This window comes from Panthera uncia, chromosome B1 (assembly GCF_023721935.1).
Source record: "Panthera uncia isolate 11264 chromosome B1, Puncia_PCG_1.0, whole genome shotgun sequence".
Taxonomy (NCBI): Eukaryota; Metazoa; Chordata; class Mammalia; order Carnivora; family Felidae; genus Panthera; species Panthera uncia.
In genome coordinates, this window is record NC_064811.1 from 65,994,102 (window position 1) to 66,021,211 (window position 27,110).

At 39.0% G+C, this 27,110-nt stretch overlaps 1 protein-coding gene across 5 annotated transcripts in view; it reads right to left on the minus strand.

Annotated features, from left to right (window-relative positions):
* The window catches only part of HNRNPD (heterogeneous nuclear ribonucleoprotein D), an 18,452-nt gene extending 2,402 nt beyond the window's left edge, over positions 1–16,050 (minus strand). For 2 of the 5 annotated variants that reach the window (XR_007457809.1, XM_049630728.1), the window contains exons 1-7: positions 15,474–16,050; positions 13,563–13,619; positions 2,882–3,050; positions 2,153–2,314; positions 971–1,102; positions 413–512; positions 158–304 (exon numbers count right to left, since the gene is read on the minus strand). Coding sequence is in view for 4 of the 5 variants with exons in the window: in XM_049630728.1 (XP_049486685.1) it covers positions 158–304; positions 413–512; positions 971–1,102; positions 2,153–2,314; positions 2,882–3,050; positions 13,563–13,619; positions 15,474–15,706 (1,000 nt within the window). In the remaining variant the exon portion in view is untranslated. The remainder of the gene's footprint in view (positions 1–157; positions 305–412; positions 513–970; positions 1,103–2,152; positions 2,315–2,881; positions 3,051–13,562; positions 13,620–15,473) is intronic. The other 3 variants (XM_049630729.1, XM_049630730.1, XM_049630731.1) reach the window with 3 other exon arrangements.
* Between the last annotated feature and the right edge of the window lie 11,060 nt (positions 16,051–27,110).

A 27,110-nucleotide genomic window follows, 5' to 3' on the forward strand; every position in this document is an offset into this window, starting at 1 on the left:
GGAACCTAGCAATAAAAATGGCTGCAGTTTCAAGTTTCCAGGAATTTGAAACCTGAGGCAGTTTGCACTTGGCAAAACTACACTAACCTTTCTACCTATCCAAATTTGTACAAAATAAATGTCAAATAGCAGTTAATATAAAAAGTATAGTACTTACTGCTATAATCACCATATCCATAGTAGTTGTTGTAACCAGTGTAGTCATATCCTCCATAACCACCGTAACCTTGGCTGTTATATCCATAGTTGCCATAGCCTTGATTCCAATAGTTACTATATCCCTGGTTCCAGTTTTGACTGGGGCCTGCAGCACATTAATAGGTTCACTAAAGTCAGAAGATCAGCAAAGATCTTTACTTCAGGATAATTAAAAAGCAGAAAAGCTTAAGAGTAAACTTAGACTCTAGCTTACCACCACCTCTTCCACGAGCTCTTCCTGCAAATCCTCCTCTAGATCCCCACTGTTGCTGTTGCTGATACTGTTCCTTCGACATGGCTACTTTTATTTCACACTAAAAGAGAAAATGTATGTTATTATACGGACTCACAAAGATACACCAAAATGTATAATAACCAGGAGAGCCAATACTGTCCAAAATACAGAGTTGACTAATTTGATATTTTCCTCAAAGTCAGTTTATCAAACCAATCATCAGTACTTTTAAAGAAATAATCTCCTCTAATGACATCCAAGAAGGTATCTGCTTAATATAGGTTGCTACATTCTACTCGTCGGGCCCTCAAACAGCATCTTGTGGTAAAGCCTAGACAAAATACACTTAAAAACAAATGTTTTCCTACTGCTTCCCAGTGAAAGCAAAAAAATAGTGATCAATGACTTTGATAAGTAAGAAGCCCATGAGACATCTTTAAAGCACAAGCATGCAAACTGAAGCCTTTCAGAAAGCTAGATGATGAAACCCTCTATAAAAGCTAGTATTCTCTACAAGTAAATGGATGCTTAACTTACTTTACTAAGACCAACATTGTGGTATTTCTTTTCCATTATCTTCTTCACTGGTTCCTCTTCCTTAAAGGTAATAAAGCAGAATCCACGCCTCTTATTGGTCTTGTTGTCCATAGGGAGCTCTATGGATTCCACCTGAGATCAAAAATAAGTTTTAATACCTTAGTTTGCATGTGACTGACAATAAAAGCACAAGTTTAGTGGGGAAAAATGCACAAAAAAACATGTTTGGCCCTCAAATTCTATTCTGCAGTCTCTCTCCCTGTTTATTCTAATCTTTTGAAAGAATTCTTCCAATAAAAATATCCAGTCCACCTAAGTCTTCAAATCTATTTATAAAAATAAGCTTCCCAGGATACTGACATTTGCTACCTCATTCAAGGGTCACATATTCAAATGCCAACCAAGAACAGAAGGCAACAGTCAATTTTAAGAAAAACAGAATAAAGATGACCGCATTTGGGAGAAAATGGCAAGTGGTGAGGACCACATATGACTAACCAAAGGGGGAGGCTACTACTCTCATCTTAGATGGCTGCTGCCCATATAGGAAGGCAATTCCAATGTTGCTTGCTCTTGCAAATATGTAAGAAATGCTACATATCCAGGTATTTGTGGGAAATATCTCAACCTAAATATTAACAAAACATCTTCTGTTTAAATCAAGCAAAAGAAGTGTCTGCAGGCTGTATCTGGCAGGCAAGGCCACAAACTTCTCATCTTAGCTTTAACCCATTACTTCACAAAAGGAACTTCAGTTTCTCCAAGTCTGTAATTAGACTCATAAAAACTGCACATGTACGTTTTTAAATTGAGAAGGCACTACACCTTATTCTTAAGAATTCATTTCTTTCCTAGTCTCAACTGAACCATTTCCTTCTATTATCTCAGGTAATCCAACCTGGATTTCTTCCTCATGTTTATATTTTTATTTCTTCTACTAATCTGGTAAGTTCCTCAAGGTAAGAACGTCTGTTACATCTTTGCATACTCTGTACCTTCAATATATGAAAAAAATACAATCATCTAACCTTCAAAGATGTGCTAATGGAAGTATTTACAATATCCTGCTTTCAAAACAAATCACATAATCAGCCCAAACTTCAAAACAACTTTGAAAATATAATGTGACAATTATATTCACATTAATTTTGAAAAAAATTGGGTCAAAACATGATCACATACCTCACCAAAACCACCAAAGTACTCCCTTATTTTCTCTTCAGGTGTATCTGGAGAAAGGCCACCAACAAAAATTTTTTTAACAGGCTCTTTTGTTTTCATGGCTTTGGCCCTTTTAGGATCAATCACCTTCCCATTCAATTTATGTTCTTTCTGATCCATGACCTAGGAAATTGAAGTTTTTCATTTTAAGTATGTACCTTAATTTAAGTTCAGATTATTAACTTAATAATTATAGTTAAATAAATATAGCTAATGCCAGGTATATGTTGACTTGCTTATGATTAAAGAAGTCAAACTGTGGTGATGTGACATCAGCTAATATAGAACTGTTCAAACCTAAATGCCAGTTAAGAATGGGGAGGAGGGGAAACATTTAATTACTAGAAAACCAACTCTCCATTAACTGTCAGCAACATCGTGATTGCTATTTCCCCTCAGCCCAAGAAATTTCAAAATCTATACTTTTGTGAACTTGTCACAGATCATCCCTTTAATTAGGTGTCTTTAAGTCTCAGTATTCTTAAAGTTAATTTTTTCAATTTAGTAGAGCCTGGCATACAGAAGATACACAGTAAACAATTAAAGAGGACTCTTCATAAAATATATTGGTTAAGAACTATAGCTCTAGCTTCATATACCACAAAAGGGGAAATCACAAATGGGCGAATTAGTGTTATCAAACTATCCACATCTTATATTATTAACTGATCAGAACACATAACACACTACCTTATCTACACTCTCCGACTCTTTAAATAGCACAAAGCCAAAACCCCTTGATCGCCCTGTGATAGGATCTAACTTCAGAGTGCAGTCTACAACTTCACCAAATTTGGAGAAGTAGTCCTTCAGATCTTTCTTTGTAGTGTCCCAGCTAAGGCCTCCTATAAACATTTTCCTGTAAAGACAAAAAGTAATATTAAAATGCTAAAAACAAATAAACTTTTCCACAACATTAATACCTTTCCCAAACTGCACCAATTTATTGGGCAGTGTATTAAATAATGTCCTTCCTACATAATCACATATCAAGAACACCCCATTCCAGTTGTTAGGTTTTGCTTATTACTGCTGCTATCTGCCTAATTACAAAAATAGTGAGCAAGCAGCCAATTCTTTTGACTTGCCAAAAAGATAAATGTAATCCCAAAGTAAAAATACTGTACATCTAAGTCTTCCTTAAATTCCAGGTTAAGTATTGGTAAAAGCAAAAGACAGAATTTTAGCTTCAAATTTCCCTTCCAATCATTAAACTTGTAAAAAGGCTACATAGTCCCCACTGATCACAGCAACCAGCATATTTTTATGCTGAAGCTCCTTTCTATTTAACAGTAATTCTCTCTCATTAACAAAACTCTTAGCACATAAAATGGAAAATTCTAAGTCTCACAATTAGGTTTTAAGTTTTTGGATTGCTAAGAGTCTTTAATAAAGACAAAAGTAACGTGAACAATTTAGTGAACAAGAATTACCCACTGAAGCACAATCCACTAATTAACTTATACGATTTATTTACAGTAGAACCTCAGTTAACCAGCAATAAAATATTTAAACCTTGAAGATGCTAAAAGTGACAGGTGGTAAGTGGAAACCACCAAAACACTTTAAGACCAAAAATACATACTCAAAAAAATTTTTCTCAGGTGAAGTATTATTTTTATTACAGCAAAATGCCATAATGCTCAGACTTGGCAGCTCTGATTCCTTTGACATCTGCCCCCTTTGCCACCCCCTAGCCCGCCCCAAAGAGCTTACACATACCACCTACCCTTTAAAGAGACAGGACTGGAGATTTTTTAAGGGTAAACTGTCAGAATTTGTTATGTGAAGGCTAAAACTTTTAAGGGAATAAAATCATGCTTGCTCAACAATTTCTCATCTTTGTAATTGGGGTGGATAGGGAAGTGATACTAACTTTTGGCTCCAGGTAGAAATTAAAGCAGGAAACATCTCCATCTTGTGGGCATTTAGGACATTGCCACTAAAGCCAATTCCTGCAACAAGAGGCCAATTGTGTCCCTGGAAGGAGATCTTGTTCAGCTTCTCCCCTAAAGATGCCAGATTAACTGAGGTGTTACTGATCTTACTTTCTCACCATAGACTTGTTTTTAACTTCTTACAACAAAGTTTAACTTTCAGTGCACAAGAAGACTTTAAGTATATACTGTTTCCCATTTCAGATTAAGTTTTCAAACTAGTACATGTATTATAATGCGAAGCTGGGTCATTTATATGCTTAACTTTTAGGACCTCCTTTAATAAAATCTTCATGCTTGAAGTAACCTTTATTAACCCTTTTTATATTTATAATCAAATGAACATAAGAAAACACCCATAATATACAGATAATTTTTAATTATTGCAAATTTCACGGGAAAAAAGTTTTCTCAATACATTTTCTTTCATTAAAATAATGCATCTTTTAAAATCCAATCCTTGTCACTTAAATTTATGCCTTAAACACTTTACTTTTAATTTTAACCTAAAGAACCAGAGCACTTCCTTCAGAGATGAAAGTTCATTAGCAACATTTATCCTTTCAAGGTAGGGACACTGATATATTTTTATAAATGAGAAATAACAAACTATAATGCAATGACCTCTTGCTCAGGTATCAATGGCAATTCTAGAACAGAAACAACTTCAATTTGAAATTTAATGAATTACCACCTTCTGGGATTAAAAAATTTTCCATCAATAATTTAACAATTTGAGATTATTTCAGCCTGAAGAGAATAAATAAATAACAAAAGCCTTTTTTAAAAAAACTAAAGTTGAGGGGTGCCTGCGTGGCTCAGACAGTTAAGCACCCAACTCTTAATTTCGGCTCAGGTCAGGATCTCAAGTGATAGGGCCCCCTGTCTGCTTGGGATTCTCTCTCCCTCTGGCTCTGCCCCTGTCCCACTCATGCTCAAGTACTCTCTCTCATAATAAATGTTAAAAAATAAAATAAAATAAATAAAAACCTAAAGTTGAAAGGCATGAATATTGTCTCATCTGTTCCTCTGATATTAAGACAGAACTAAGTTTGACTTTAATTTCCAAGGCAAAGTTTACGTAAGTGTTCTTGATTTAAAACTATTTAAGGGGCGCCTGGGTGGCTCAGCTGGTTAAGCATCAGACTCTTGATTCCAGCTCAGGTCAAGATCTCATGGTAAGATCAACCCCCAAGTTGGGTTCTGTGCTGTTGGCACGGAGCCTGCTTGGGATTCTCGTTTTCTGTGCCTCCTCTGCTTGCATGCTTATGCATGCTCTCTCTCAAAATAAATAAACATACGTTAAAAAAACAAATTTAAAAAATTATAAAAAAAATAAAATTATTTAAGGGGTGCCTGAGTGGCTCAGTTAAATGTCCAATTCTTGATTTCAGCTCAGGTCACGATCCCAGGTTCATGGGACAGAGCCCCAAGTCGGGCTTTGTGCGAAGCATGAAGCCTGTTTAAGATTCTGTCTCTCTTCCCCTCTGTCCCTCTCCCCAACTCATACTGAGGAAAAAACAAAGAAAAAGAAAAATTATTAAAAAAACAGAAAATTACAAAAAAATAAATTATAACCCTATGAATGAGACTGAGAGGCATGTTCCATTACTATTCACAAGCCCCAAATGTTTTTCACAGCATAGGAAGTCAGTTTTCTTAGATAAGCATCCTAACCCATCAACTGGCCCAATAAAGAACTCTCTAAAGAAACTTCTCACCTTTAATACAATTGTTAGTTCGGGCTGTTCAATGTGTCTACCTTAAAGCTAAAAGGCCACTTGAAGATGTTGTTTTTCCTCAACAATCAAATCCCAAAATTTTTGGCCAACTATAATTTAAACATATTCCATAGGAGGATTATTTCCCCAAAAACTACAATGAAACACACAGTAAAACTTCAGCTATCCAGCACCTTTAGAGAATGAGCCAAATATTCCACCTTCTTTAAAACACTGCCTGCCTTCCAATTTCTAATTATTTGGGATGAGTAATTTTTCTACAACACACACTTCTGCCTTCTTAAATACAGTAATCATGATTTAACACTGTATGGGTCAGTCACCACTAATTCATATTAAGCTACCGTTAGCATGCCCAAAGGCTCTTCTGAAATGAGAGAACAATTAATACACTAAGTGCATCTCATTTCTTACTTCTTTTAACAAGTTCTATTATTCATTTTTGCCAGATTAATCACCTGTTGCTGTTAAATCCGCCCCCCACCACCACTTTGTAGGGTGGCTAGGTAGCCAGCACTTGAACTTTGTGAATTTTGTGTAAAGTAAAAAAAGTCAAGTCTCTGAGCCTACGTGACTCTTCTTTGAGACAAATGCATTACCATTTTGGCAGCCCAAAGCACTTTTTTTTTCCCCTACTCTAACAAGGAAGACTGCTGCACAACTGATAACCAGACAGGTAAATACACTACAATGAACACAAACTGTTCCAGATGCATTCCGTGTTAAATATAGCACATTCATAGGCACACCAGAATAGTACAGTAAGAAAGAGCCGATTATCTTAATTTTGGATAAATGGGAATTATTTTAGCCTCTCAGAACACTAGCATTCTGACAAGCTCTCCCTCAAATTATGAGATGGCAGAAGATACAATTTAAATTTTTACTTTTCTGTATTTTGCTTAAAGCACACCTACTGTCAATCCAGATTATCTCTGCTGCCTTGGTTCAAGACTAAGTTTCAGGTTACTGTCACTCCTACAGAGCTGTGCAAACACTTACAATGAGATAGACCGAACTTCAGAAAAATCCTAAACAGCCAAGTTAAAACGTCACAAGACTTGTTCAAATAGCAACAAAAATGGGCCCCTAATCCTACAAGTTTAAAATTTGATCCTTAGTTGTAAGTGAATTGACAATCCTAATTAAAACAGGCCTTCATCTACAGAATGTTAACTCATTAATTTTGTATTCCTATCTATAAATTACTGAGCACCCAAGAAGCAATACAGTATTCAATTTAAAACACCTACTCAATGAGGCACCTGGGTTACTCAATCAGTCAAGCGTCCAGCTCTCAATTTCGGCTCAGGTCATGATTTCATGGTTTGTAAGACTGACCCAGGCTGAGCTCTGAGCTGGGCTCTGAGCTGGGCTCTGAGCTGGGCTCTGAGCTGACAGCAGACAGCCTGCTTGAGATTCTCTCTCCCTCTCCCTCATACTTTCTCTCTCAAAATAAACTTTAAATAATAAGTAAACAAGTAAATAAATATAAAAAACACCAACTCAACAACTGAAAGCTTGTTTTTTACAGATATTGATATTACACCATATTATAATATTAAATAACAGACATAAAGTTATACAACTCAGTGCAGATGACTTTCCAAATGCTATGCAATGTCATTTAGGAATTTAAGATTGCTTAGCGGGACATCCTATTCTAGAGTAAGTAAATTTAGAGGTAGTAAGCCAAACCCCTAGTTTATATGCTACCCCCACCACTTACTAAATATATGTATGACCCTCAGGAAAACAAATACCCATGATTGTTTCCACATCTGTAAATGAGAGGACTAAAAGTCTATTTCACGAATCTTCAATAAGGATAAAATGAACAAGTACAGGGGCACCTGGCTGGCTCAGTCCACACAGCATGCCAATCAATCTTGACTTCAGGGTTATGAGTTCAAGATCCATGTCACATGTAGAGCTTACTTAAAAAGAAAAATAGCATTGGGGCACCTGGGTGGCTCAGTTGGTTAAACATCCAACTTTGGCTCAGGAATCTCAGTTTGTGAGTTTGAGCCCCACGTCAGGCTCTGTGCTGACAGCTCAGAGCCTGGAGCCTACTTTTGGATTCTGTGTCTCCCTCTCTCTCTGCCCTCCCCCACTCATGCTCTCTCTCAAAAATATAAACATTAAAACAAAACAAAACAAAAAAAGTACAAAAGGAAAAAATAGTATTAATAAATGAGGAAGTACACTTCAAGGGCACAGAACATAGTCTGAAACATCCCAAGTATTCAATATAAAGTTGTTATTTAAAAGGGGCAGAGCACAATTTAAAATAACTTAATAAAGCAATGTTTTCATTTACTCACAGGCTTAATTTTTTTAAATCTGCATGAACTATATAAAGTTGCCAACATTAACAGGAAAAGGCCAGAATGAGGTTTCATACAAATGGATCCTAAGATTATTTTCAATATTAAATAATACTTAAAGTAATCCAGAGATGTTTAAATATCCCATGTAAAAAATACAGACTAGAAATTAGATTGTCTAAAAAACTCAAAATGTAGTTAAAAAATCATCTTGAGGACTTGTCTGTAATCCACATAAACACCAAGTTTAGTAAGGAATTAATTTCAAATTATAAAAGAGGTAATACATATGCAACAGGGCTGATAGAAATATTGATTTAATACTGTTTTTCACACCCCAAAAACATTCTCTGTACTGAGATCACTAGGTTTAACACTCCAAAGTCAATAGTTACTTTATTTAAAGTCCTTCTCCTAAGAAGTTGAAACACCTTTTTCGAGGTAAAATGATAAACACCATTACACTCCCAATTTTGAAATAGGGTCAAAAAAAATATTCTGTAATTTTCAAACACTTCCTAACAACTCCTGTATGTGGTTTCATAACAAGTTCTGACAGTTTAAAAAACACAACAGAAATGTCAAGTACATAACATGACTGGCCAATCACTGTCACCTTTCAGAATATTACTCAACTAAGCCACCAATTCTTATTTATATTTTCTAGTGTGTTATCATTAAAATTCATTTAAAATCCTAAAATGACAAAATATAATGAAATCCCACCAACATGAGTAAAATCAGTATTTTTCCTTAGAAAGTATACATTTAAAGTTAAGTAACTAGTTACCTATAACGGGGGGCAGGGGTTACTTTTTACAACCAGATGACACCATATGGTAGGGTAATCATTTTACAATCTGTATAAAAAATACCTTTGGAAACAGACTGACAAACTTTTAATAAGTCAGTAAAGATTAACTCCTCTAGCCTAGTATATGAAGTCTCAGTGCTACTTCATCCTTTAGAATGAACTTATAGGACTAAAAAAGATAATTAAGTTGAAAACATAATAAAATGACAGTTTTTAAATGTTCAACCCAAAAATCTCCCCTTTTTCCTTTCATTCCAAGGACAGAATGACTTCCTGTAATTTTGCTTTTAAAATAATCTCTCGATCAGCTTTAAAAGGTAAACTCCCATCTACCTGAAGGTTAAGGAATGGGGTTTCCTTAACCTAGAGGTTAAAGTTCTGGTTAACTGAGATTACTACACATTCACAATTCTGTAGTTTTCCATTGGAAATCAATTTAGACATCAACACTGAACTAAGAAAATGATTTTTGCCTTCTTGATGAAATTTTAAGACTCTTGCAATGCTTTAAAATCACATTACTTTTTAACAGTAGAAAAGAAAAATTATAGAAGATTGCTTCCATGACAATGCCTATTGGTTGCTTTTTGAGTATATTTGCTAATAATTTTTCATCTGTGTTTCTTACAAGACTAAAGGGGGAGAGGGAGAATTTCCTAGCTTGAACTGTGTGGTATTTCAAATCCAGATAAGCAGGAGTTTACAAGACATGACCAATACTTAACTATCACCTTGATTATTGGCCAAACACTACCAGTAATAAAGTCTCCCCACCCCCAAATAGTCTTGAATATCTAGCTCCAATATACAATTTAATACTCCAGAAACTAAAACATGCTTACCTTTACTCCACAGGAGTAAATCACTGGCAGTATCAACTATTAAGGCACCGGATAAACACACACAAGCTATGAAAGCAGGCTATGTGGTCAATCTTCCTGTGATGAGCATTGTTTCCAACACATAGATCAGCAAACCAAGTAACAAACAGGTTATATTACCTGAAACCACACTGTTTGAAGTGAAGTAACAGAAAAAGATCCCACGCTTCCAGCATCCAGTTCAGTGCCCTATCTACTAAAATGTTGAAGCAGAACTAAAGTCAAATAAAACTTGGACTAACAGTTATATTTCATTCCATTTGTCAATCTGCACACACACTTGAAGTGCACAGCTTTGAGTGGAATAGGAAAAAAGTTATTATTCTGCTCCTTTTAAAATGCTTTCAAGCATAACACATTATCACCTGAAGACTAAAACTAATTCTCCATATTGGCCATAAACCACAAATCCCAATAGTGGATTCAAAACTTTCTTATATTAGAGCAGCCTTACAGGGAACAGAAGAGCCAGACAATATTAAAAATACACAGTAAAGGGGCGCCTGGGTGGCTTAGTCGGTTGAGCATCCACTCTTGACAGCGGCTCAGGTCATGAGCTCGCAGTTGCGAGATCGTGAGATGGGGGCCTGCTTGGGATTCTCTGCCCTTCCTCCACTCACACGCTCTTTCACTCACTCTCAAACAGAAAACAGTAAAAAAAAAAAAAAAAAAAAAAAATACACAGTAAATATACTTATAGAAGAGATCACATGATTTGAGGGAAAAACCCAGGCCTAAGGCCAAGTATTTATCTCAAAAGGCAGCACTGAAAATCCTCAATGATTTTCTCTAATTCCAAACCCTAAAAGGTCAGTGGATTTTTAGTATTTTCCATATTAAAGATTTTGAAATGAAAAGAATTTAATACTCCTCCTTTCTATGTTCACCATCTTGAGACTTGGGAGCATTAATTTCTGCAATTTTAACACTAGAAACTTATCAAAGGTCCCAAAGAACACTAAAATTCAGACCATCTACTCAGGGTCTCAACTTTTACAGTAAACCCAAATTGACTGAATTAAAGGCCAGTAAATTAGGTATGAGATTGCTCTAAAAGTGTTTTAGAAAGCAACGTTCAGAATGCCCCAAAAGCAATAGGGTATAGATAATAATCTCAAATATTTAAAACAAAAACATGTATGACCATTTCTTAAAAATCAGACAGCAGTCAACCAACAGTAAAATTCACAAAATTCCCAAAAAAAAAAAAAAATCACACTTTAGTTTATATGCTAAGTTATAGGACTAGATCTACTGCCCTGTTATTAGAAAAGTACTGCCATATTTTGGCTGATAACCGAATGGAACTATTTTTGCTTTCTGTCCAGTCCAATGTGGGCAAGTCAATGTACCTACCTTATAAAACTGTCTGAAAGCTAACACAGTATTATAGTTTCCCACTGATCTTGAAACTTAAACTCTCCTCCAGTAGCTTACTATATGACGTGTATATTTTGACCAACACAAAATTTTGTTACCTACTCTAAAAGAACTGAAGCCCAGTAAAGAACATGAGCCCACACCAAAATGGGAAATTCCAGTGCAACTGCTTAAGAGTAAAAACTAGGAATGTTGAGTTGGAAAGATAAAAATAAGGTGAACTGAGAAAAGCATTTTATTACAGAAATAATTACTCTAAAGGTCTTAAGTGTGGAAACATCCACAAGAAGTGTAACAGGCATGCCCTCCTAAGAACAACTGTTTATTCTTATACTCAACATTAAAAAAAAAAAAAACTTTGGGGTATCTGGGTGGCTTAGTTAAGTGTATGACTCTTGAATTTGGCTCAGGTCATGGTCTCATGTGGGATCAAGCCCCACGTGGGGCTCCACGCTGACAGGACAGAGCCTGCTCAGAGCCTGCTTGGGATTCTCTCTCCCCCCCTCTCTGCTCATCCCCCCACTCACGCTCTCTCAAAATTAAAACTTTAAAAAAACAAACTTTAAGTCCACAACAAACTCGTTTTTTAAATATTTTTAGGATTGAAATGTAATCACTTTATTCAAGTTAAAATTATAAAAACTAATGCAAACCAAATGTGTTTAAGAAACTAAATTCAGATGATTTTATATCTAGTAGAGCCAGTCTTATCCTCACTCCTGAGACTATTATGAAACTGCTGCACGATATCCCTCATACTGGGAGACAGAAAGGAACAGAGAGTGGGCAAGTACACAAACCAAAAAGAAAAACAATAGTATCTGAAACAGGATGAGGCTGGCTGATCAGGCAGTAACTTTAAACAGTCAAATACTAAACTCTAAAACAAAGACATTATTTGTTAAATGTAAACTTGCTTAACTCAGAATGAAACTCTGTTAAATCCTACTTGCAGAAAATTAAAAGAGGTCATAATCTAAAACTTTCACTATCAATATTTAATTGTCCATTTTTCCTTAAGAGGTTGCTCAAAAAACTTGTCAAGTTACATTACTGGGTAGCAGGGCAAGAGTAATTCTTACAAGATCGTAACAATGATCTCAGACCTAAGTTTATGGTCCTTTCTAATCACTGAACTGCTTATGTAAGATTTAAAATATGTAATAGAGTAAAAAAGTCAAGAGTAACAGTTTAATCTTACTTAATTTGACACAATTAACAGTGAAAATGAACAATCACAGTGCCAAGTGGATTATTTTCATCAAAAGTATCTTATTTTGTATGTCAAACTAACCCCAGTCTTTTTACTTTTCCCTTTTGCCTATTTCCAGTCTGCTTTATCTGCAATGTAAAACTGGACAGATTTTAGTAGATGAGAATATAGTAGTAAGTAAAGCTCGTGTAAAATTTAAATGTTATCCCAATTGGATTCTTCAAATAGAATGTAGTTTGTACAGCAGCTCTAAGTCAACTATCTACAAATTACTGGTCCTCTAAACTCCAGTGGTGGTGGATACAAACTCCTGGAAAACTCAAATATAATCAATCCTAAAAGCAGAAAGATTGACATTTAGGGGAAACGAGGTATAAAAAGAACAATAATCTACCAGCCTTCCAAGAAAAAGTCATGCAATTTCAGCTACATGTGAACCAACCAACTGTAATTAACATTCCAACCAAATCACACTGAAAATAAAAAATCTGGTAAGAGCTGAATGTAGTGAAAAGCCACATCAGCCCGCCTCTGATTAGTACATATCCAATCGTTATTCAAGTTCTACTTACAAATATGGCTGGAGATAAATAAATTTTTGCACAATACATACACACGCTACTTTAAAAATTGTTTTACTTTTCACATATCCAAAATATTTCAGTAGAACATGCAAGACATTTTAAACACACAAGATTTTGTATCAGGTAACCTTCCCATTTAACATTAAACTTAGACATCCAACAAAAATATCTGTCCTAAAAAAAGAAATCAAATTTAAAATTACTGTACTATATTTTCTTGTTCAAATATAAAAATATTACTAATTATATTAAGTTTTATTTAACCAAACCACAATTACATGCATTACCACAGACCAAAAACCATGTAATGGCATTAATTTTGCCCAAAGATCACACACGATGCCTAAAGGTTTTATATCCCAGGCACAAGATATCCTACTGTACTATGTCTAGAATTTCCTGGGGATCAATGGGCAACTAACCAATACACAGCCTCTGCATGTTATGACTACTGAAACCTTTATAATACAGAAATAAAATTTAAAAGTTTTACCATTCTTCCCGCTGTGCCGTCGCTGCTTCAGAGTGTCGTGGGGAGGAGTTTGAATGGCTAGGGAATTAACAACCGGTACAGCAACCAATCAAAATTCTAGTTTTAGTTTTTGACATTGTTAGGGCTAAAAACTTTAATTCATTTACACTTCAGTTCAACAGTAGGAAACTACAAAGGCAGCTGCTTTGTGATTTGAAAAATCAGGGCTAAAGCCTGCCCCAAACAGCACGTTATACAATTAATCATTTTGGTGCCTCTGTCCAAAGAACAGAATTCAGAAATAAAAACCAAAATGTTAAAGGTTTAAGTTTCCAAATATTTAACATATTCCTTTCTTAAACCATATGCAATTCAAAATTAACTAAGAAAAGCTAGTTTCCCATCCCACCTCCATTCTCCCAAAGCCAGCACAATCAGCCTGACAAGTCTGCCTAGGCTGAGATTATTAAACTCGACATTCTAAGGTGCTTCTCTTTCCCACCCTCCAAATCTCGTGTTCTTTCCCAATAAAGGAAATCATGTTTTCTAATACTGGATCAAAACGACATCTTAACTGCTTTTACTTTCCACACCGTTCTCCTTGTTATAGTGAAGGAAAAAAAAAAAAAAAAAAAAAAAAACAGAATGACACACATAACCCATTACAAAAAGGAATGGAAGCGTTAACCCAAGAACAGCGGTCGGTAACGGGAGTAAGAAAACCTAACCAAGAACCCCGATTTAGTCCCTCCTGCTAACTCCTGTATTATGCTTCCGCTCCCAAATGCTGCACTCTAATAGATCAAATGCAGCTTTAAATAGTATATACAACTTATTCCGAATGGAGGAAGGCAAGTCAGTACTTAAACCTGCAAAAAAAAAAAAAATCATGCCACAGCACAATAAAGAGTTCGTTTTTATGAAAGAAGGCTGGTAGGCCTCCTTTAACAGTGGGTAAGAGAGCGGGAAGGAGAAATCAAGAGAGACCAAAAAAGGATCCTGGCCACGGGGATGGGGTTTTAAAAAAAAAAAAAAAATGGAAACTGCACATGAAAAGTAAGGTTACGATCAGTAAGAACAGTTAGGGAATCCAATAGCTGAGGGCGCGAAAAGGGTGCGCGGTTAGAATAACTCCGCGGGGTGGGGGAAGGGCAGCCAGCTAGCCGAGCTAGAAAGAGCTCCAGTCAAGTGCAGGCCCCGCCGGCAAGGAACTTAACCAAAGCCCATAAAGCAAAAGCCAACGTACCAACAAGCGATTCAGGGAATCTCACCAGGCCCAATATGTTCCGTAGGCTGAAAAGTAGGGCCTATGTACTCAAGCTGTAGTTCCATAACGTATTGTGGAAAATCGAAGAGACTGAAACCAAACTTATCCAAAATACTAAGAAAACATTCGGCCTGAAGCCGAGGCGGGAGGAGCTGAGTGGGCAGCTTACACGTTCCCCAAAGCATGCGCTTATAAACGAATCGCATCGTCTGGGGATGCTAAAGTGGACGCACCAAATAAACCTTAGATCCCGGCATAAAAGCTTCCGAGTCTACCTTTATGGTTGGGACTTTATAAAACAAGGAAGAAATGGGACAGTGGCGCAAGAAAAAAGGTACCCCTCGACAGGCGGGAAAAAATCCTGGCGGCTAAGTCAGTGGGAGGAGACCCAAGGCGAGGGAGGGAAGGAGGGCGGGCCAGGGAGCAGCATGGTGACGGCTAAAGGTGGAAACGTGTGTGATGGGGGAGGGGGCGATAAGCAGGCAAGGGGAGAAGGAAACGAAAGCCCCGGGGAACCCAGCATAGAGAAGAAGAGAACTGTGCAAGAAGACTGCACGGAGGGCTGGAGGGCGGGCAGAGAGCGGGAACGAGGCCTAATGGCGGGGGGATAAGGAGGGGGAGGGGGACTAGTTGGGCCTGACTATCCCGGGTCGCCCCTTACTCACCCTTCATCCTCCTCGTTCTTACTGGCATCGATCTTCGCCCCTTCCGACTCGGCGCTGCCCCCTTCGGTGCCTCCAGCCGCGGTTCCGCCCCCGGTCCCGGCTCCACTTCCCGCCGCCGCCGCTGCCCCCTGCGCCGCCGCCACCATGGCTCCCTCTTGCTCGCCTGCCGAGCCGCCTACCGCCGCCGTTGCCGCCGCCGCCGCCCCGTCCCCGCCGAACTGCTCCTCCGACATAGTGCTTACTGCCTCCGCCGCCGCCGAGACTACACCCGCCGCTGCCGCGAACCGAAACTAGCAGCAAAGTAATCCCCGCCGCTGCCGCGCGCCCGCTCTACCGCGCGAGGCACACAACAAGACAGAGAAGGCGCGCGCGGCTGCAAAGGCTCCTGCGCCTCTCCCTGGCCTGCCCCCCTCGCCTCCCACACTCGCGCAGCGCGCACTCCCGCTCTCTCTAGCTGCACTAAAAAAGAATAAGCAGCAGCGGCGGCCGCTCTTGCCTCCTCCTCGCTTTAATGGCGCCGCCGCGGACCACCTAAAATGGCCGACGGAAGAACGGCGCGTCCCGGTCACGTGACGCGAGAGCGCGCCCTTTGCGCCTCCCCGCCCCCTCTACCGCTAGCTTTTTTTCCTCTTCCTTTTCGGTCCCGCCCTCTCGTTCCCTTTTATACCTTCCCCTCACGCGCCGCGCCGCACAGCTTGGGGCCTTTAAAAGGAACCGGAAGTTGCGTTCCATAAGACCGCCGCGCGGGGACCATCGAGAACAAGGAACGCTGTTTCGAAGGCGCAGCTAGAGGGGCCCGCTCCCTCGCCCCCGCCCTTCCGAGGGTTCCTGGAGTCGGCCCACCCACCCCGCAGCTGCGAGCCGGAGTCGCGGCGTCGGGGTGGGGTGTGGCAGCACTTCCTAGTAGGCGACTGTGCCCCGTGCGCCTGTGGCGTAGGGGTGGGGGGGAGGGGAGGCGCACACCCGGCGGCTCCTGTCTCGTAGTGCCCAGCCGGAGGAAGGAGGCTACCTTGAGCTGGTGGCCCCGTGACTCTGGCTCCGTCCACCGCGGCACCTGGAGACGCTCGCCGTGCGCCAAGCGGCGCGCGTGCACGGACTGCCGCAGCTCCTCCGCCAGCGGTAGTTGCCCGCGACCGGGTGACATTGAGGTTTCCCCGGCTGCCGCTGCTGAGCTTCCCGACCTCAGGCGGGCCGACTGAAGACGCTGAGGATTAGGGCTCCTTTTTCTTTTAAGTTTACTTTACAAGTAAGATTTTTGCTTGCCTGCTTTTCTCCTGAAATTTTTCGTCAAAAGAAGCAGGTAACTGGCATATTTCAAAGATCAGGGATTGTTTTGCTCGATTTATTTGAAGATCCTAAAAGCGCAATTCTATGAAAAATACGGAGTTAGGAAGTGTGTGAGGTCAACCAGCGGTTCATTTCATTTAATGTTTTTTTAGTCCTTATACTAATTAGAATATATAAATGCTGTGAGTCTTTACAAGGTTTCTGAGCTTCTTGTCTTGTGGGATCTGGTTTTTAAAAGAACCGCTAAGCGTTTCTTGCAGGATAACAGTAAAGTTCTTTAATAGACCTATTAAAAATCCCAGATGTGGTGGCTGGAAACTAGCTTATTTGGGCTTTGAGATTTGCAGCTTCCTCGATACAACTAGAAGAAAATTAAGTTTTTAGGTACTTCTTTAGTCAACAGTAATTATTTGCCGATTTCGTATGTGCCCAGGCTCTGGAGAGAGAGAGTAGTGCAAAATACAGCAAAGAACTCTGAAAACATAAGTATTTTTTCCACTATGTAATTAAATAAATGTGTATTAATTGGACACTATCCAAAAATCTCAAGATGTTTAAAAATACCTATTTTTTGTTATTAATCAAGCTAGCCGAATTTACAGAATAATTAAAATTCAAAAATACAGATGAAATTCTGAAAATGTCTTAAAAATACAATCTTGGGGTGCTTGGGTGGTTCAGCTGGTTGAGTTTCTGACTCTTGGTTTCAGCTCAGGTAATGAGCACAAGGTTGGTAGGATTGAGCCCTGGGTGAGGCTCTGCACTCACAGCAGGCAACTGGCTTAAGAGTTTCTCTTTTCTCTCTCTCCCTCCTCTCCTCCCCCTCACATGCATTTTCTCTCTCTCTCTCTCTCTCTCTCTCAAAATAAATAAGCTATATACTCCTATATTCTCTTTTTGTTGTTGTTGGTTTCATGTTTATTCATTTTTGAGACCCCGCATGAGCAGGGGTAGTGGCAGAGAGAGGAAGTCACAGAATCGGAAGCAGGCTCCAGGCTCCAAACTGTCAGCACAGAGCCCACCACAGGGCTCGAACTGGAACTCACGTACCTCAAGATTGTGACCTGAGCCAAAGTCTGAGGCTTAACTGACTGAACCACCCAGGCACCCCTATATTTTATTTATATATATACTTAACTGTATTAAGCAAATCATACACAGGCGGTATAAAGAACGTATCTTAGATCAAGTGATAGTGACTTCAGGTATGTCTCCACTTGTCAAAATAATAGCCTAGGAGAAAGTGGGTATTGAGCTCAAACCAAATACTTAAATTTAGAGACAACTAGGAGGTCTCTGGATATTTTCTGTCTTCAAGAGAGTATTTTGATTTTTGTTTGTTTGTTTGTTTTTTTAAAGATAGCTCAAGCAGGGGAGGGGGGCAGAGGGAGAGAAAAATCTCAAGCAGGCCCCATGCTCAGCATGGAGCCTGGTGGAGGGCTCAATCTCAAGACCCTGGGACCTGAGCTGGGATCAAGAGTTGGATGCTCAACTGACTGGGCCACCCAGGCGCCCCAGAAGATTCTTTGGCTTTTAAGACAGCTTTAGACATGCCCACCTTTTAGTAATAAGACTTTTCCAAAAAGGTTCATTTTAATTCACAAGTAGTCCAGTAGCTTCTGGACTTCCTGGAAATTGTATTGAAAATTCCAGAAAACCTAGGAGTGATTTTAAATCTAATACCTTTACCATATGCTATGTAAGTCTGGATAATGCCACGTCAGTTATGTCCCTACTTATTATGGCCCAGATCTCTCTATTCTGTGCTCCTTCATTCACATACATTCCTCTTAGAACTCATTTTACTTCATCCTTTGTTCTTTTCACGTTCTTCATCTGCCTAGTAAACTTCTATTCCTATTTTTAAAACCCAGTCAAATGTTACTACTTCTGTGAAACCTTCCCAGACTCCCTGAGGCAGATTTAATCAGCCAGTCCCACAGCCTTTTAGCCTTACTTAAGGTCTTCTAAATATGCAATTGTACTAGACCATGAGTTCCACGAAAGCAAAGATAATGTGTTTGGTGTATCCTCCCTACCTACACATACACACACACACATATAACAGACTCAGTTGCTAGTAGAATTACTGAATGACAAAATACTGGATTATTTCCAACTAGCTAGGTTCAGAGCCTCTTAGGCAAACTAAGTGTGCAGTGACTTAAAAGTCTTCTCTGCCCACCATCCCACTTCATCTCAGGCATAAAACCACTTGCTGATGCATGAAATTCCTTAAAAAGGAAAAATACAAACTCACTCCGCATCACAAGAATGTAGTGTTTAAGAAGCTAAAGACTGTAGGGGTGCTTGGGTTGTTCAGTTGGCTAAGCGTACAACTCTTTTTATTTTTTTTATGTTTGTTTATTTTTGAGAGAGCGCACACATGCAAACAGAGGAGGGGTAGAAAGAAAGGGAGACCGAAGATCCGAAGAAGGCTGTACACTGAGAGCGGAGAGCTCGATGTGGGGTTTAAACTGTGAGATCATGGGGTGCCTGGGTGGCTCAGTAGGTTGGGCATCTGACTTCAGCTCAGATCATGATCTCATGGTTTGTGAGTTCAAGCCCCACGTCAGGCTCTGTGCTGACAGCTCAGAGCCTGCTTGAGTCTCCGTCTCTCTCTCTCTCTCTCTCTCTCTCTCTCTCTCTCTCTTTTCCCATCCCCATCTTATTCTCTTTCTGTCTCTCAAAATAAATAAATAAAACCGGAATCACTTTTATCCAGAACAAAATACACATAGAGGAGTCACAGTTTTAATCTGCTAAATACAATACAAATGGCGTGAGCAAATCCTATGCTCATATTTTTATTTTAAGTGGAACATGCATTCCATTCAGCAACCTAGAATAAACTGTCCAGAAAAAAAAACAGGAAGAACCTATTTCCTAAACAAGGTACACGTACTTGAGCCTCTTTACAACCATGTTAAACATTTACTCACTTGCAGAACACCCTCGGTAAGATCCAAGCATTTGGTTGAAGAATAATCTTGTGATTTTAGGTGAAGTAACCAATTGCCCAAACTGAACATTCTCATTTATCATCAGTCCTGGTTGTCAGGAAGCTCTCCCTTCACTTAGAGAAAATAGAGGCTCCACCACTGTGAATTTTCAGATTTTCAGCAAATCAGTTGTGGGATCTTGAGTTATGCTTAACCACAGAAGGGTCAATAGGGTGCCCTCAGACTCAATTGGAAAAAACCTAGATCAAAAAGGATTCAAACAATAAGGAAATTTAAACATCTCACCCCAGGTCTACATATTCAGCTGCCTACATAATGTCTCCACTGGGATATTCCACAGGTATCTCAAGCTTTAGATGTCCAAAACTGAACTCCACCTTCCCTACAAATCAGCTTCTTTAGTCTTCGTCTTCTCGTTAAATGACATCTCCACCCACCTCTGTGCTCCTGGCAAATATCAGGGAGTCGTTGGTATCACCTCCCAAACCACTCACATCCAATCAATTACCAACTCCTACTTCCAAAATATGTCTTGATTCATCTAAATGCTTCTTAGAACATAAATAGCAGAGAGGCGCCTGGGTGGCTCAGTCGTTTGAACGTCCAACTCTTGATTTTGGGTTAGGTCTTGATCTTACAGTTTGTGAAATCAAGCCCCACAACTGCCTCTGTACTGACAACGTGGAGCCTGCTTGGAACTCTCTCTTGTGCACTCTCCCTGTCCCTCCCCTGCTCGCTCTCTCTCTCTCTCTCTCTCTCTCTCTGAATAAACTATGAATAAATAAACATTTAAAAAAACATAAATAGTGATGTTATTCCTAGTTTTATTCACATTCAACCATGCAACACATGAAACAGTTATATTTCTGGTGCTGAGAATATAACTGACCAAAACAGCAAAGACTTTGATCTCACGGAGCTGACATTCTAGTAGGAGAAAGAAACAACAGACTAATATACAATAGGTAGTGATTGGAAGGAAGATAATGAGTAAGGTGCCAGAGATAGAGTATGTACTATTTCAGGTAGGTTACTCTGAGAAGACTTAAAGGAGGTAAGTTTTGAGTAGAACTCTCAAGTAAAAGAGCCATAAACATAGTTAGGGAAGACTGTACAAGGCAAAGACAGGAGTGTGCTTGACACTTTCAATGAATGATAGAGGCCAGTGTAGCTGAATAGAGTGAAGGAGAGAAAGTGTAATAGATCATACCTACAAAGTATCCAGGAACAAGGTTACCCAGGGCCTTGTAAGCTGCGGTTAGCATTTTACTTTTATTTTAAATGTGACAAGAAACTATGGGAGGTTTTGAGCCAGGGAAGGATATGACCTGACTTAAATGTTAAGTGGCCAGAATAATCCAGATTATTCCAGATGTATGGACAGTGGACTGAGGTAGGGTATCAGGAAGATGAATTAGAAGGCCACTGTCATGAGGCCTTTCATGATTGATTTCTTCTGACAAGAGGCAAATCTACAAATAGGGAGTTATTTCTATGTGGTCATATGACTTTATTTTCTTTAAAAGAAAAAGATTCTCAACATCACTTATCAGGGAAATGCAAATCAAAACCACACAGACACCATCTCACACCTGTCAGAATGGCTAAACTGAAAAACATAAGAGGGGTATCTGGGTGGCTCAGTCACTTGAACGTCTGACTCTTGATTTCACCTCAGGTCATGATCACAGGGTCATGGAATCAAGCCCCATGTCAAGCTCCACGCTGAGCATGGAGCCTGCTTAAGATTCTCTGTCTCTGCCCTTCTCCCCGCTTTGTATGCTCTCTCTCTAAAATATAAATCAATCAATGAAATGTAAGAAACAACCAGTTATGGTGAGGATGTGGAGAAAAAGGAATCCTTGTGCACTGTTGGTGGAAATGCAAAGTAGTGCAGCCCCTGTGGGAAACAGTATGGAGGTTCTTCAAAAAGCAAATAATTCTATTTACCATATGATCCAGTAATTCTACAGCTATTTACCCAAAGATTATGAAAAAAACTAATTTGAAAAGATAAAGGCACCCCTATGTTTATTGCAGCATTATTTACAATAGCCAAAATAAGGAAGCAGACCAAGTGTCCATCAACAGATGAATGGATAAAGAAGATGTGGTACATACACACACACACACACACTGGAATATTAGTCATAAAAAAGGATGAAATCTTGTCATTTGCAACATGGATAGAGCTGGGAACTATGATGCTAAGCCAAATAAGAGAAAGAAAAATACCACATGATTTCACTCATGTGGAATATGTGAAAAAAATGAACAAAGGGAAAAAAGACAAATTAAAAACCAGACTTAACTATAGAGAACAAAGTGATGGTTACCAGAAAGGAGATGGTTAGGGAGCTAGGTGATATAGGTGAAGAGGACTAAGAGTACACTAATCTTGATGAGCACCGAATAATGTATAAAATTGTTGAATCACTGTGCTGTATACCTAAAACTAACACTGTGTGTTAACTATACTGGATTTAAAATAAAATTTAAAAATCAAAAGAAAGAAAAACATGCTTTAATGACAAGAGATCATTAAAAATAAAATAAGAATTAGATTAATACTACTGATAACATTTGCAATAGAGAATAAGACCAACATTTTCATTAAGTTCAGTACTTTTTTCATTCTTTTTCTTCCTCATTCTGCAGCTCTAGAATAAAATTTTGGTTAAGTGCTGCAGTTAGGTTTTATCCAGAGCCTTTTCATAATCCTGCCTCAGGCATTACAATAAGTACAATATTTTTTTAACTCTTTTTTTTTTCTTTTTAAGTAATCTCTACACCCAACATGGGGCTTGAACTCATTACCTTGAGATCAAGAGTCACATATTCTGACTGAGCCCACCAGATGCCTCAATAAGTACAATATTTTGACTTGAACTGAGTTCTGGAGTCTTGGATTCTCCAGACTTCTTTTTTTTTCCCAGGGACCAAGGCTGAAGCCAAATAGGATCAGGTTTTGCTTCATAACATACTTTTACAGTTGTTTTAGCTGCTAATTTTAAAATTGTCCTATTTTGTAGAAGCTACAGTTCAAGAGAATACTTAGTGAAAAAGAACATAATCAGAAAAATTGGGGTTTTCAGATTAAGGTTCAACTAAGAACTATTGAAAACCTGTTTAAAAAAAGTTTAAGAACATGCATTTTGTCTTGGGGCTCTTTGGAACCTTTTCCTTTGTTGTAGTGGCTCTGAGTTATTCAATATTCCTTATTCCATACACGCTGCAGAAGAATAATCATTTCCTTACACCAAGGCTGAGAGTTTTCAGGTGCTCAGACGCAGTACAGTTGCTCAAAATTCACACTTTAAAAGTAGTGACACATAATGAAAAGTCCCTCTGGCCACAGTAGGAGGGGTTTATTCTGTTTAACTGGTTCGTGTCCTCCATGTTTTGGCTCCTGCAGTAGACATTTGAGGTTGGAGCCCCCCTGACATCAGTTTTCCTTTCTGGAGTTGGCTACTAGGACCAAGGGTGACCATCACCCTTGGTCACATTGTTTGGTTTGGGGAGGGGACAGAGCCTAAGTCATCCAATTACATTGAGGAACTTCTTTTTGATGTTTGAGTGAAGAAATACTCTCCTACCCCCTGCTCATTCATAAACCGAGAACCATGTAGCTGAGGGAACCACTGACATCCATTATGCAACAAAAAGATGCCCATGAAGATAGGAATCAAAGAGCAATAAAGAGTTGTCAAGACTCAGGGGATGGGATACCAGGTCTTGGTGACATTCTTTGAGCTACCAGCTCAATTTCCCCCTACAGTTATCTCTACCTCTAGACGTAGTCACATGACTTAATAAATTCCCTTTATAATTTAAGCCAGTTTAAGTTGCCAGTTTATTTCTAAAAATTCAAAGTATTGTAACTATGCTGAATTATAGGTTGTCAACTTTGCATTACTACCACCCACTTGTACCATCTCTGCTTTGCAAAGAAGCTAGAAACATTTTCCAGAATCCCCTGCCCTCTATGGTTCTGAGTTAAAGTTTGCCAGCGAGAGGTACTCACAGTAGATAGGAAAGGCAGAGAAAAGAAGCTTTCATTCTCAGGAGGCTGTGGCAGCTTCACAGACTTCTCTTCTCCCAGGAAACTGGCAGTTTCCAGCTTCTCAGATCTCACCCCGAGCACGTGCTTTGCACTTATGGCAGGAAAACACAGTGCCTTCTCAGACTTCTGTGAAAACTCTTGCTTTGTAGTCAAGGGGCCATAAATGGCAGCTTCTTAGAGTACTCTACAAGTTCTGGCATCTTATATTTCTCCATGAATTCTGGTTTCTTCATCTGCTCCAATGCTTCAATCCGTCAAGTGAATGTTCTCTAATCCTTTGACTGCGGCTCCCAGACCTTCACACTTCCAGCTTTTGCTGCATTCACCTAACCTGCAGTTCCTATATTAAATCTCTTTGTGCCAGAATACTTGCAATGGCTTTGCTCTCCTCACTACATTTAGTTATTAGTAACAGAAATGGTTTCCAAGAGGCACAGCACTTTAGGGACCAGAATTGATTCTCAGATCACACTAGATTTAAAGGACCCCATTGCCAGTAAAAATAGCATTTTTAGTTCACAGCATATAGTGGCAAATGGCTGATTTATTATCACCTTAGATGACTAAGAAATTGCTGAAACAGGATAACGTAGTGGGAATAAAGGCTACAAGGACTGTGTAGTGGGTTGGCTATATCAAATTATACTGGGGAACTTAGAGAAGGAAAATGATTAACTCAAGGTTTGAAATTCCCAGTTCAAGATCTGGGTAAGAAACCAGAAAGTTTCTTACCTTCCCTGGGGGAAAAAAAATAATCCTTACTTGAAAAAGCTACAGGGTCAAGATTTCTGGGGGGAAAAACAACAATCCAAAATCTGACCATGAAGATGGATGAATTACCAAGAAAATTGAATTAATTTACGTTATCTTATGTTAAAGTATTGGTCAGGAAAGAATGGAACTGAACATTAGATGGGGACATTTGGACAAATTTAATTGAAACTGAAGACCTTGAACCCCGAAATATTGTGGAGGCTTCCTTGCCAGCAAAAAACCAGATTTTCCTCTAATGTGGTAGGCAGCATAATAGCCCCCACAGATGTCCATATCCTAATCCCCCAAACCTGTGAATGTGTTACCTCACATAGCAAAGGGATTGTTGACATGTGTTTGAGACTCTTGGGATGGAGAAATTATCCTGGACAATCTGGGAGGGTGCAATGTAATCACAAGAGTCCTTATAAGAGGGAGGTAGGAGGGCCAAAGTCAGAGAGATTTGAAGATGATATATTGCTGGCTTTGGGGATGAAGGAAGGAAGGAGGGTGAAGAGGCATGTGCCCAGGAATGCATGTGGCCTCTAGAGGCTGGAAAAGGCAAGGAAAGAAATTCTCCCCTGATGCCTCTAGAAGGAATGCGGTCCTGCTGATACCTTAATTTAGCCCAATGAGACCTCCAGAACTGTAAGATAATAAATTTGTGTTGTTTTAAGCCTCTAAACTTGTGGTTATTTGCGAAGCAGCAACAGGAATCTGGTCTATCTACTGTCTGGAGATTAGCCTCTCCTCTTGCCTACAGAACTTGTAATGACCTATCCTGAAATGGTTGCTTTGCAGAGGAATGCTGATTTTCTTCAAGACTCATTGCATTGCTTGTAGATGAATAACTAGACTCAAATCTTGGAAGACCCCGGTGGAGCAAGTACATTGCATAATATTCTATTGAGTTGATCAAAGTTTAACAAATTTGGAAAGCTATTTGTAAAGTTACTAAAACATTCCTCAAAGCAGATATAACATTTGTTCAAAAGGACTAGAACAAAGAATTTTTTGGTCTGCTGATACTTTATAGCTAACTGTCAGTCTAGGTGACATATAGCTCTATGTGTGGGGGCTGATATTTTTCTTTAGTATTACACCATGACTGTACGATGATGGTAATGATCTAGTAGAAAGACAAAAACTGGTGATGTGGGGTAGAAGTGGGGAGAAAATTGCAGAAGGCAAGTTCTTTTTATTATTATTATTCCAGTGTAGTTAACATACAGTGTTGTGTTAGCTTCAGGTGTGCAGTATAGTGAGTCAACAATTCCATACCTCACCCAGTGCTCATTGGAACTCCTTAATCCCCATCTCCTATTTCACCCATGCCCCCCCCCATCTCCCCTTTGGTAACCATCACTTTGTTCTCTATAGTTAAGAGTGTTTCTTGGTTTTCCTCCCTCTCTCTTTTTTTTCCCCTTTGCTAGTTTTTTTTTTTTTCTAAATTCCATGTATGAGTGAAATCATATGGTATTTGTCCTTCTCTGAATGACTTATTTTATTTTACTTAGCATTATACTCTCAACTCCATCCATGCTATCGCAAATGTCAAGATTTCATTCTTTTTATGGCTGACTAATATTCTAGTGTGTGTGTGTGTGTGTGTGTGTGTGTGTGTGAGTGTGTGTACCACATCTTCTTTATCCATCCATCTATTGATGGACATTCGGGCTGCTTCCATTATTTGGCTATTGTAAATAATGCTGCTATAAACAGGGGAGTGCATTTATCCCTTTGAATTAGTGTTTTTGTATTTTGGGGTAAATACCCAGCAGTGCAATTGCTGGATTGTAGGGTAGTTCTATTTTTAATTCTTTGAGGAACCTCCATACTGTTTGCTACAGAGATTGCACCAGTTTGCATTCCCACCAAACTGCACAAGAGTTCCTTTTTTCCATATCCTCACCAACACTTGTTTTTTCTTATGTTTTTGATTTTAGCCATTCTGACAGGTGTGAGGTTATATCTCATTGTAGTTTTGATTTGCATTTTCTGATGATGAGTGATGTTGAGCATCTTTTCATGTGTCTGTTGGCCATCTGGATGTCTTCTTTAGAGAAATGTCTGCTCATTTTTTCTGCCATGTTTTTTGGGTGTTGAACAGCTATCAGTTCTTTGTATATTTTGGATACTAACCTTTTATCTGATATGTCATTTGCAAATATCTTCTCCCATTCAGTAGGTTGTCTTTTAGTTTTGTTGATTGTTTCCTTCACTGTGCAGAAGCTTTTTGTTTTATTTTACTGGAGTCCCAAAAGTTTATTTTTACTTTTATTTCCCTTGACTCAGGAGACATACCTAGAAAAATTTGCTATGGCCAATGTCAGAGGCATTGCTGGTTGTGTTCTCTTCTAGGACTTCCCTGGTTTTATGTCTCACATTTGGGTTTTTAATCCATTTTGAACTTATTTTTGTGTATGGTGTCAGAAAGTGGTCCAGCTTCATTCGTTTGCATGTAGCTGTCCAGTTTTCCCAACACCATTTGTTGAAAAGACTTTTTCCCATTGCCTATTCTTTACTGCTTTGTCAAAGATTAATTGACCATACACTTGTAGGTTTATTTCT